This window comes from Balaenoptera ricei, chromosome 1 (genome assembly GCF_028023285.1).
Source record: "Balaenoptera ricei isolate mBalRic1 chromosome 1, mBalRic1.hap2, whole genome shotgun sequence".
Taxonomy (NCBI): Eukaryota; Metazoa; Chordata; class Mammalia; order Artiodactyla; family Balaenopteridae; genus Balaenoptera; species Balaenoptera ricei.
The window spans coordinates 113,335,823-113,348,919 of record NC_082639.1 but is presented as its reverse complement, the minus strand read 5'-3'; the positions used below and the strand labels follow the sequence as shown (position 1 = coordinate 113,348,919).

Sequence of the window (13,097 nt, the reverse complement as noted above, 5' to 3'; positions counted from 1 at the left end):
CATAGTTTTCCTTCTTAAAGTATAAAAAGCATAACTAAACTTCATGTTATCTTAAATTGACCTTCTCAGTCTTCAGTTGTTAATTTTTCCACATATAACTTGGAGATAGATTCATTATACATAAATTGCTTTCCTGTTAAAATGTCCAAAAAACTATTTAGTATACCATGTACTCCAAAATTGTCAGTTACCTTCGGGACATTATTATCCTGAAACAGCTGGCCAGTGGCCAAAGCTGGAACAGTTTAAGCAACAAAATAAATAATGACAGTATTGGATTATAACCTAAAGAATAAGGTAAATATCCATGAGTCCATGCTGATATAAATGATTGATTAAATAAACAAATAGAGGAAAGGGACAAATCATCCTTACAGAAGAATTCCAAATAATGTATGTAGACTATCCCCTTCAAGGAAGTGGAACTTAATTCCCCTTTTCCTGAATATGGGCTGGACTTAGTGACCTAATTCCAAGGAACAGAGTATGGAACGGGAAAAGTACTAACTTTACAGTGAAGAGGCCTAGCAGACAGCACCTTAAACCAAGTGAAAGTATAATTTCACCAGTGATAAATCACGATGGTAATATGTACCCTCTGATATAATGTGATTAGAAGGGAACTTCATTCCTGTGGTGTTCTTTCCAAAAACCCATAACCCCAGTGTAATCATAAGAAAACATCAAAAAAAGGGGAGTGGACAGAACATTGTATAAAATACCTAGCCAATGTGGACAGAACATTGTATAAAATACCCGGCCAATACTCCTCAAGAGTATCAAAGACATGGAAAAACAAGGAAAGCTTGAGAAACTATCACAGATCAGAGAAAATTAAGGAGACTTGACAACTAAACACAATGTGATATCCAGATTGTAACTTGGAACAGGAAAAGGACATGAGTGGAAAAATTATATTGATGTTAATTTCATAGTTTTGACAAATGTACCATAGTTAAGTAAGACATTAACATTAAGGAAAGTTGGGTAAAGGGTATATGAGAACTTTTGCTCTGTACTGTCTTTGCAACTTTTCTGCAAATTTAAAATTATTCCAAAACAATCAGGTTAGTTTTTTTTAAAAAGCGGAGTACTAATTGTCAAGTGAAACCAATCTCAAACTGATAACTGATTAAGGAAAAAATAAAAAATATTCTTTACTGTTTGCATTGAGTAGATTTATCATAAGTGGTAGTTGGGATAAACAGTTGGGATAAATTATGTTGATGTAAATTTGAGGAAGATAGATCAGGGGCACAGGCAGAAATGATAGATACGTAGTCCGGAACAAGGCATTTAACCTTTCTCTCCTTGTTTCATAGGTGGGGAAATCAAACTGACTTAATCAGTTCAGCAGTTTTGGATTAAACAAATTAAATCTCATAAAGCTTTAAAAAGAAAACTGGTATAGTCATTTTATAAGTAATTGTGCATTTTATCATTTTATAAGTGATAGCTTATTTTTTTAACTTATATACTCTTATATACTGTTATATACTAACAGTCTAAAGTTAGCTTGATGCACATAAAATTGTAATAAAATTATACTCTTAAATGAGGCCAGGTTTTCTGGTTTCACCCAATCCTGATAACTAATTCTATTTATTTAAGTATCTTTGTTAAGTAGACATGTAATAGGACGGGTGAGGAAGAGTTTCTGACCTGGAGTGTCAGATTCTCCATCCCTGCTTTATAGCATTTTCAATTCATGGCTAGCTGCACGTGCCAGAACCTGCAACCTGATTTCAGAAATGGGGAGAGCAGTCACATGGAGTATTTTGCATTTATAGCTTACAAATTATAGAATGAAAAAAAAAAGTTATCTATCTATGTAAACAGTTATCTTGTCCCCCAAGAATAAATTAGGGCTAAATCTTCTTTTTGTTTGGAAAAAGTTTATTCACTATAGTAGAAGCACAATGGTTGAAGCACAGTATACTGAGTCTTATATTCTTTTTAACTGAAGAATGTAAGCATTGATCAGAATTTTCTGATTTCTGACAGTTTCTCTAGGGTGGTGTATAAGATACACCCGTAAGTGAAGTGTGACTGTGTGGAGATGAAATCAGAAAATTTATTGTGGTGGTTAGTACAGTTCTGGGAATTTCCAGAGGAATTCCATTTCAGCGAATTATCTGATTTGGGCAGTATGAGAAATACCCTGATTGGAAGGAGAAAAACACAGACTTTTTAGCTTCAAAATCACCAGCACAGGCTCTGAATCATTCTTGTACTGAATTTAATTGGTGAGTCAGATGAAATGTATTGCTTTCAGTAAATATATTTCCCACAATTAGAAACAGCTGTTTTTATCGAGGAACCAGTTTTTATCTCAGCATTCAGCTCATTCAGAAGAAGCTTCTGGAGCTCTTATGATCTGTGAACTATAGCAGAGGATTCAGAACTTAGATCTGGAAACAAAAAAACTTGATCAGAGATTTCCACATAGTTGATGTTTTACGTTCACATTATTTTACTCTGGTATCCATTTTAATTATAACTAGTTTTGATTCAGTCACTGTTTAACAAACATTGCCAATATTCTTGACCTATAAATAATAAAAGAAGAGGAATTTCTTAAAATTTGGAACATGCTTTAGTTTTGGTGGGAAGGAGCAATTTAAATGTTAGAAATTAGTTTTAAATGTGTTATTTTAAAATAAATTTATATCTATGAACTGATTAACAGTGTCTTTCCAAGTCTAGCATACTTAATCTGTTTTTCCATAGCTTACCCAAAGCTATTTATAGCATTAGAAACATCAGACAATTTGCTCATTCAAACCATTCCCTAGTTCCTTGGTCTTCAGTGTTGAACTCCCAACAGGGTGTAACCAAAACTCATAACTATATTGTTATTAAAGCTTTAATAGTGGATTTAGACTAAAGAAATGCATGTTTTATCCAAGCAGTTGTTGGTTTCATTCACTATGTTCTTTTGCTAGTTTACATTTGGAAATTCCTCGTTTTTTAGCCTAGGATACTCAGGGCTTCAGTGAAGTAGTTAGGTTGAATCTTTTCCAGTGTTTTCTTTGTGATGCCTTCCACCTCTCCCCCACACTATTATCAGTGGGAATTTTCTCTATTTATGCCGATATCTTTGCCCATATGACTGTCCTCACACCCAGGCATCTGTAAATGTACTATTTCTTTTTTATCTTAGATTTGTTTCAGTTCCTCCTCTATAGACATCAATCAGCATCTCTTGTGACAAATCAACTTCAGAAGAGCTTTTTGGTTTCCACCCATTTTTGTGTATAATATAAAGATTTCCAGATTCTTATCCCTTTTAAACCTAGTTATGTTCTTTTTTGTTTTCTCAACTTTTTGACATTCTTATCCATGGTTTCATCTTATGGTTTTGCTCTAAAAGTACCATCTTTCCTCCTTTTTGTCTAATTTGACACAAATGTTTCCCTAAAACCTGTCTTTCTCTTTAAAAGCTCATCCAATAAATGGCCAAATAAAAACGCAGAGATCCTACAATCAAAACCACTTCCAAGGCTCCCTCACATTTCCAAGTTTGTTTTTTTTTTAATTCTTAATTCCCTCTTTATTATCCCAATTAATGGTATTCTGTTTTTTCAGTTTCCCTCCTTAGCAGTAGTCTGCCTTCTTTTTTACATGAAGGCCTCAACTGAAGAAAAATAATTTACTTGTGATAATCACCTTACATTTATGTTAAAGTCTAGTTTTATTTAGGTACTTCTTTTGTGACTTATCTTTAATTTCTGTTTCCTTCATTTGTATGTATAGAATTTCTAAACATGTTTCTGAAGCTGTCATCTGTGTGATGAGACACTCAGTAGGATTTCTACCAAATATTGAATGGAGGGATTCCCATTAATATTCTCTGTTTATTCTAAAGTACTTAATTATTCAGCTTTATACTGTATTGAAATGAGAAATGGGAACTCATTTCAATGGGAACTCTCTGATACTTAGAATTGTATGTGTTCTCTGTGTATATTCTTTGAGGAAGTATCAGATTTTCTTGAATTGGAATACATACAAACTTCCTGTCTTACGAGGAGTGGAGAGTCTTCACGTATCCCTCCAGGCAGATCTAAAATGACCACTGATGCTGCGGCCATACCACCCTGAATGCGCCCGATCTCGTCTCATCATAAAATGACCACTGATTACACATGAACAAACATTCATCACATGATGGAGACAGTAACAAAGCAGTAACTCCCTTAAGGAATCAACCATGATTTAGAAGAACCAAAGAGCCAAACAGTGGAGGCAGAAAACTACTTTTTCCCCTGGTACAGAGCTGAACAGAGAACTAAACACTTTCTGGTTCTGACTCATCATTTGGGCACATCTTATTTTATTGATATAATCCAGAGCATAATCCCAACCCTGGAGAAGCTATGATGAAGAGTCAGTGAATTAGAAGATTCACTTTAGAGGAGTTTTTTCCAACCTTTGCAGTTACCTACCAGCCTTGGGAGGTACCTATCTTAATAGTACTTCTTAATTAGAGGTACTTATTTTACTAGGACTTCTTTATGTTTAAGATAAATGCTTGGTATTCTAGATTAGTTCCAGTCCCTGTCCTTTTTAAATTTTATTTTAATATTGAATGGTTGCCTATGCATGTCAGTGACATTATTAAGTATTTAGGGTCTAAAAATTCTATGATAAACCTAAGGAGCCAATTTATGTATAATAGTATAACATTTATGAAAACCTTTTGAATTTTTTATATTACCTCATTTCGGAACTCACAACAACCATGTTAGTTAAGAGTCCTTTATTAAACCAACATTTGAATATGTTTACTTGTATACATTTGAATATGTTTCGTAACAGAGCCAGGAATCAAACTCAGGATACCTTACTCCATAGTTCATGTACTTAACGTTACTACACTCAACTCTGCATTGTATTCTGTTTTAGGTTTTGAAGCATAAATATATTGGTCTCTTTTGAAATGGACATGCTAGTTCTCTGGGCAATATCTTGTTCTTCCCCATCCACCCAGTTGCATAATGGCACTTATAAAACAGTATGTTTCTGGCAGTATTAGAGATAGTGTTTGCCAATTTCATATGATTTCTGCTATTAGGCCAGTTTTAACATGCTTTTGAACATCTTTAACAGGTTATTACCTCTTGCATATGAGTTTATATCATCATTTTCCAGTCTTAAACTTGGTTGCTTTACATCATTAGTTAATGTTTTTTTTTTTCAGGTATCCTCATCCTCTTACTGTTCCTATAAGCAATGTTTTTAAGTGAAATAAACGTCTAGATCTGCTGATTATCAAGCCCTAGAGATCTGTATCTTAGGGATACAACTTTATTCCCCCTTAAATATGGAAAATTGTTAAGAACAACTCTGCTCTGTATGAACAGGGAATTCAAACAGACTTTTTGATATGAAAAAGGAGAACCCTCCTGAATGAAGTTTTATTCCAGTTTCCTATTACATCCTAAGAATAGGCTGCTGGCCTCCATTACTTTCAGGAAATGAAAAATGGCTCAGAAGCTAAGTGAGCTAAGCCATCTCTCTCTCAATTGTTTCAGTTTCTCAGGAATTGCTGTACAAAGCTGCCAATAACGATCTCCGGGGATCTGACCCCCATTCCACCTCCCACTGCCTCCTCTGCAGCTCCAGATGCCACCAAAAGAAGGAGCTTTGAAGAAAGTGCCTGTACCCTCTTTTACCCTGAGGTGGGTGAGGCCAGGCAGGGTGATTCTCAGGATATCCTGATGATCAAAGGTATAGTTGAAGCCTTCATCAAGACTTTCTTGAAGATGACCAAGAAATTTGGGAAACGTTGCCAAATAGCGTAGAAACTGAAGACGGAGCTCAAGAATGGATGGCACAAATGCCACCTGAAGTGTAATACATGATAACATACAAGACCCTAAATAAGCTCCTTGAGGGCAGAAACTATTATACTGTTTTTAATGTCTCTCCCTCCCCCCACCTCCACATTGTCTAGCATAGTGCCAAACATATAAACTGTAGTCAATAAATGTTAGTTTATGGCTGAGAGAGAAGACTTTATAAAAAGTGCTCTCCAACCCCTTCTTTCCCTAGTTCTTAATCTAAGATTGTCCATTCGTCAGGAGAGTAATGATAAAGAGAGTTCAATGATGTCTCAAGCTTCTTGGCCACTGTTGTCTTCTGTCTTGGCTGTGTGTCTGAGTAGGAAATATTTATCTGTTCAGTATATGAATTTTTCAGTATTAATACTTAAAGTTATGTCTTCACTGATGCCTGGGCTTTTACTTCTTATCTATTTTATTGTGGTATTTAGCTCTTTAATGGAAATCTTATCTGAACCACACTCTAGGGGGATTTATTGTACTGTTGGTTTTTAAAATCCCTTTTGTATCTGTTTTTAAGATTCAACAATAAACAGTCTTGCTTCTTAATTATATCTTACTGTAGTCATCACTGTGTTTTCAAAGTAGGAGGTACTATCACATCAATTTCCCCAAAATCTAATTTGTTACTCTTGAATGGCAACACATAGTCTTACATCTCACCTGATCAACGCTAAAAGAGCCTGCTGAAAGAGTATGTACAGTGATGTGATTTAAGATACTGCGTGATTAAAACAAAGCTCATGGTTTACTATTAAGGGAAATATTAGAAACTTAGCTCCATTGAGTTCTTCTGTCCCCAAGTTGTCCTTCAGTCAGTTAGTCCGTTCATTAAGGAGTTAACTCTCATTTAGAGGCAGAACTTTAAAAAATCTCATCTTCAAGTATTTGATTTATGGTACCTTTTGGGCCTCCAGTTTATATGTAAGGCTTTTTATTTGTAATTTTTTTCAAGTTAAGAGTGAACATTTCAGAGTGCTACTAGTTTTTTGACAAACAGGTTGACATTCATTATGTATTCTCAACAGCTGGCTTTTTAGGGTATAAGGAGTCTTAATATCAGAGCCAAGTATATTTTATTCAGGAAATAGTCTTTCCTGAACGACATACTTTTCTCTTGAATAAGAGTTGTGTTAACTTATGCTGCGTTTATTTGGGGTTTTGGTAAGAGTATGAGACTTTTTTTTTTTTTTAAAGGAAATGGAGTTTCTTTGTCTTCATGAACTTCTATGTATACAACCAAGGAACTTTAAGTAAGCGTTAAAGGAGGCTTATTCTATTCCATGTATAAATTAATAACAAATTCTTTCAGAGTGTTTTCTGGATTATATGGAATGTGTGGATTTAAGGTTCAACTCTTAATTTTCATCTCTGATTCTATTAAATAAAATGCGCAGGTTGGACCTGCTTTTCTCACATCAGTTGTTCCTAATTAATTGCATTGTAGGTTTTGTCAGTTTATATGATGAATTTGAGTCAATAATCAAGAACAGATTTGATTAGATTATTGCTAGTAATTTTTATCAATAAATATCTTAATAATATGTTTCATAGTGTAATACATAAAAACTAAATCATATATTTTTTTCATTCTTCCACTAAAACTAGTTTTTCCTCTATTAACGTAACAGGAGAAATTATGTATATGAGACCTGTGGAATTCTGTCCGCAACATCTAGTGTCATTTGTCCTTCGCTTAATGTCCTCTTATTGCCAGCTTGAAAGTCATATTATTTCAGAGAATGGCAGTGGCAACAACTAAAATATTACAGTTCTAACACAGAATGGTTTAACTTTATTTTTAGACTTGGATTTTCCTATGATTTCTGTCTTTTCCTGTCTCTCCAGGTTCCCAGCCAACTTCAGATAAGTCTTCCCAGCGACCATCAGAGAGCACAAACTGTAGCCCTACGCGAAAGAGGTCTTCATCTGAGAGTACTTCTTCGACAGGCAAGTGCTATTTGTTTTAACAGACTTTGAAGATAATTTCCCAACTGTTAACTTGTGAACAACAGACTTAAAATAGATTTTTTTCTTTGGCCGTGCCGCATGGCTTGCGAGATCTCAGTTCCCCGACTAGGGATTAAACCTGGGCCACGGCAGTGAAAACGCCAAATCCTAACCTCTAGACCACCAGGGAACTCCCTTATAATAGCTTTACACTGTAGATTACGATTCATTAGCTTGCAGTATAATATTTAGAAAAAACAAACAGAAGTGGTCCTGCGATGTGAGAATAATAATGTATATTGAAACAATAAAATAGTGTTCACCTTTTACCCCTTTCATGTCCAGTTAAGCATACTCCATGAGGTATAGTGATTTTTTTCTTCCAGTTTTATTGAGATATAATTGACATACAGCACTGTATAAGGTGTACAACATAATGATTTGACTTACTCATATCATGAAATGATTACCACAATAAGTTTACTGAACATCCATCATCTCATATAGATATAAAATAAAAGAAAAAGAAAAACATTTTTTTCCTTGTGATGAGAACTCTTAGGATTTACTCTCTTAACAACTTTAATATATAATATACAGCAGTGTTAATTTTACTTATCATGTTGTACTTACATCCCTAGTACTTAATTTATCCTATAACTGAAAGTTTGTAGAGGTATAGTGATTTTGATATAGTTCAGAAGGGATAATTCAGAATGAATAGGTACAAGGGTAGGCACACACAAAAATACAGATTTTGAAAGTCGAATTGAGGTAATGGGGTGTGTAGTGTAATAGGGGAGTGTAGATTAGAGCTATTTAATAAAGACTTAGATATATATATATAAAATTATTTAGTAAAGTGATAGTTTCCAGTAGCATTTACAAATCTTTGAGATATGTAAAACAATTTGAGGTTGTAAGAAGAACCTCTATTAATATTTATTTCTAATCAACTTTTAAAATTTGTAATGTTTACATATTTTAAATATAATATAACCTCTTCATACAGTATAACATATCTGTGTACTTTATACTTAGATTTAGGTTGTACTCTCAGTTTTCTTTTTACTGATAGTATGTGTGTTTACCAAAAAAAAAAAAAAATAATGATAATAATGATATATATCTTCTACCTTTACCAGGGATTGGAGAGTAGGAAATCATTTTTAATTTATCAGTATTATCAGGAGAAATGGGGAGTGGTAGTTTTCATTCCCAGTAGTGGGAGTAATATATGTAAAGGGGAGAATAGTGAGTTCAAGAAATTAAATAAAAGAGCCAGTGTGGTTGGAGTAAAGGCAGTGACTGAATATGAGGCTGGAAGGGCAGGTAGGGACCAGTCATGTAGAGCCTTATTGATAACACTTAGAAGACTTCGAAAGTTTTAGCAAGCAGTCACATATCATTTCTTAGCTTTCTGTCCATGTGGTTTTAATTAGGAGATCACTTAAGACTTACGGTCAGAAAATTTAATTTCTTCATCAGTACAAGGGCTCACTGTCAAATTGTATCAATATGGTAAATTTGTTTAATTTTTATTTGATGATTATCTTCACCATATTTGAAGCTTTTTATTAGTACCATTGTGCCAAAGGTACAGTGAAATTCAAACAGCAATGGTAGTTTTGTCTCTCATAGTACTTTGTCTTTACACTACTTTGGGGAGACTTAAACTCTTTAACAATGACTGACTAATTTTGATGGTGTCAGCCTAGACCAGGGTTCAGCAAACCATAGCCTGTGGACTAATGTTGTCCAAGGCCTCTTTTTTGTGCAGCCTTCAAGCTAAGAATTGATTTTACATTTTTAAAGGGTTGTTTTTTGTTTCTGTTTTTTTAAAGGGAAAGAAAAAATTATATGTGAGAAATTGTGTGTGTCCTCAAAAGCCTAAAATATTTACTATCTCTCTTCTTATAGAAGAAGTTTGCCAACCCCTGAAAAAAATGAATGAGATTTCAATAAGAGACATATCTATGAAGAAAATCACCAAAATGTTTTACTTTAGTAAACTATTTATTTAGGGTTACTGTATATACAGAGCGCTGGGGATACAAATATGAATAAGATAAGGTTCCTGTCCTCAAGGATTTGGACATATTCACCAATTAAAAAGTGTGTTAAATTCTATAACAGGCCAGTATCCAAAATGTTATGACACACAGAGGAACTCAAGCACTAACCACTGACATACTGAAAATGTGACATATATACTACTATAATTTGAGTAGACAAGTGGGACAAGGACATGAAGTTGTAAAAGTAATAATGGACTATATCAGATATGGTGTATTTTTTTATTTGAGGGAATTGAAACTTTATTGTAGATGCAGTTGGGAGCTATTGAAGGATTTTGAACAGGGAAGATGAAAATTATTTCATATATTGTATCAATGAGAATAGGCTAGATTTTGCAGTGCTAAAAAAGATCCCAAAATTTCAGTGACTGAAAACAACAAAGGCTTATTTTTTATTCATGCTATATGACCATGACGGGTCTGCTCCATGTTGTCTTCCCTCTAGTATCCTGTCTGATGGAGCAGCCTCTATCTATCTGGAATGTTGCTTGTCTTATGAAAGAGAGTAAAAGGCCACAGTAAAGCACTAACTAGCTCTTAAAATTTCTGCCCAGAAGTAACATACGTTAGTTCTCACATTTCAATGCCAGAGCAAGTCACATGGTTAAGTCTTATGTCAAGGAAGTATGGGAAGTATAATCCTATCAAGGGAGGAGCAGCAAATATTTATGAATAATAATATAGTCTGCCACATAGGCATTTTAGAAAAATGCAAAACATTACAATATGGAGAATGGACTGTGGCAAGAGAAATGCATGAAGACAGTAGATAATGGCTTCAGGTTTGGATATATAAAATTTGAGCTGTCTTTGGGCTTTTGAGGTAGAGATGTTAGATAGGTGTGGTTTATAGTTTATGACACCTATGGTAGAGATACAGATCTAGCAGTATGTAGATAAACTTGAATTTGACAGTGAATGAGGTTGCCCAGGGAGAAAGTGTAATTTGAAAAGATGACAGAGTTGGAGATTTAAGATACATTAGATTTGAGAGGGAAGTGGATGAAAAGATGTCAGTGAATGACATAAAATTTTTAAATAGTTTTTTAATAAAAAAAGTAAAGAGTACATGTCATAGAAGTCTCTTAATGTCAGACGTCATAAAGAGGTCAAGAAAGATTTGGACAGAAAGTGTGAAATGATTGGGGGAAAGTGGTTTTTGTTTTTTTTGGCTGCGTTGAGTCTTCGTTGCTGCACACGGGCTTTCTCTAGTTGTGGCAAGCAGGGGCTATTCTTTGTTGTGGAGCACGGGCTTCTCATTGTGGTGGCTTCTCTTCTGGCGGAGCACGGGCTCTAGGCATGCAGGCTTCAGTAGTCGTGGCTCGCGGGCTCTAGAGCGCAGGCTCAGTAGTTGTGGCTCACAGGCTTAGTTGCTCCACAGCATGTGGGATCTTCTCGGACCAGGGCTCAAACCGGTGTCCCCTGCATTGGCAGGCGGATTCTTAACCACTGCGCCACCAGGGAAGTCCCGGGGAAAAGATTTTTTAAAACAGTTTGCAGGCAGAGGTAAAGTTAGAGCAATTTGGAGGCTTGAGATGAGGAAAGGGGACAGTTAGAATTTAGGTAGCATTGGAATAGATTAGACCTCTTTATTTCCAGCAGTGTGGTAGATTAGATGTGCAGAGGAAACAAACTTCTCAGTACCAAGAACTAAAAATACTAGATAAAATGTGGAAAACATTTCTTAAAACATTTACTGAACTTTGAAATACATAAATAGAAAACCAGAGACTTTCAGAAAGCTTGATTCAACACAAATAAAGAGCATTAGAGCTACTTGACATCTGCTTGAGTCCTGATGGTATAGAGCCTGGTTATTGGAACACATCCAGGTATAAGAGACAAAGGACAAAGCCTAGAACTCCAGCAGACAGAAGTTCACATCAGATTTCCCTGTATAAATGTGTAACTCCTTAATGGTGTTACCAGTGTAAGAGCAAATAGAAACAAATCTATCACAGAAGCTAGATCCTTGTTTCAGTTTTAGCTTTGGGTGGAGCAGAAAAAAGAGTTTCTGAACACAAGCTCATACTCACCTTCTGTCTCTCATGCAGATTTATATTGCCTGTGAGACAAAGAAAAAAATTAATTAAAATTTGTTGTAGGTTGGTCGTGCCCCCAGTTGCCTTGCAGAGCCAAAGGCAAGCTTAATTTCTGTTCAGTATAAAGCTAAGCTTTTCTTGATCAGTGTATCCTCCATCTTGGTTGACCTAACCTTCTCATTTACTCCAGCAGCCCAGGAATGGCAGCCTTTATTTTGCAATTGAAAGGCAAATAAATCAACCAGAAACTATGTATGAACAATTTCTCCAACTTAACATGTTAAATGCTCAGATTTTGCTGTCTTCCTTTTTAACAGTGTATCATTACAGTGTCCAGCATCCAATCAAAAATTAATAGACATGCCAAGAAGCAAGAAAATATGACTTAGTGGAATAAAAATCAGTCAGTGGGAACTGCCACAAAAATAACATGTGATGGAATTAACAGACAAGTACATTAAAACAGCTATCTTTGAGAATTTAAAGGAAAACATGAATATAGCGAATAGTAAAAATGGAAGATATTTTTAAAATCTAATGTTAACTTCTTTAGGTGATAAATATCTGAAATGAAAATTTCACTGAATGGGATAACAGCAGATTAGACACTACAGAAGAAAAGATCTTTGAACTTGCAGAAATACTAATAAAATCTATCTAAAATGAGTTGTAGAGGTGGGGAAAAAGACTGATATAAAATGAATGGAATTTCAGTGACCTGTGGTACAGTATCAGCAGGGCCAACATACATAGGCTCTGAGTCTTATAAGGAGGAATAAAAAATATTTGAAGAAATAATCCTCAGAACTTTTTCACACTTAATGAAAGTTATCAACCCATAGATCCATGAAGTCCTACAAATCCCAAGCAGGATACACAAACATACAGAAATCAAGGGACATCATTATCAAATTTCTTAAAACCAGTGGTTAAGAGAAAATCTTAAAATTAACCAGCAAAAGCAAAGAGACAAGAAAACACATAGTATACAGAGAAACACTGGAACGAATCACAGCAGATGGATTGTCAGAGATGTTGTAAGACAGAAGACAATAAAAATGATGTCTTTAAAATGCTGGAAGGGGAAAAAAACCTATCAATTTAATATTCCATAACCAGTGAAATACCCTTCAGAAATGAAGGCAAAATAAATATTATCAGAAAAACAAGCTTAAAGAATT

At 34.7% G+C, this 13,097-nt stretch overlaps 1 protein-coding gene across 6 annotated transcripts in view; it reads left to right on the top strand.

The window, feature by feature from the left end:
- Positions 1 to 13,097, top strand: part of ASH1L (ASH1 like histone lysine methyltransferase) — a 210,619-nt gene that overhangs the window by 70,900 nt on the left and 126,622 nt on the right. For all 6 annotated transcript variants that reach the window (XM_059933231.1, XM_059933223.1, XM_059933240.1 and 3 more), the window contains one exon: positions 7,695 to 7,796. In XM_059933231.1, the coding sequence (XP_059789214.1) occupies positions 7,695 to 7,796 (102 nt within the window). The remainder of the gene's footprint in view (positions 1 to 7,694; positions 7,797 to 13,097) is intronic.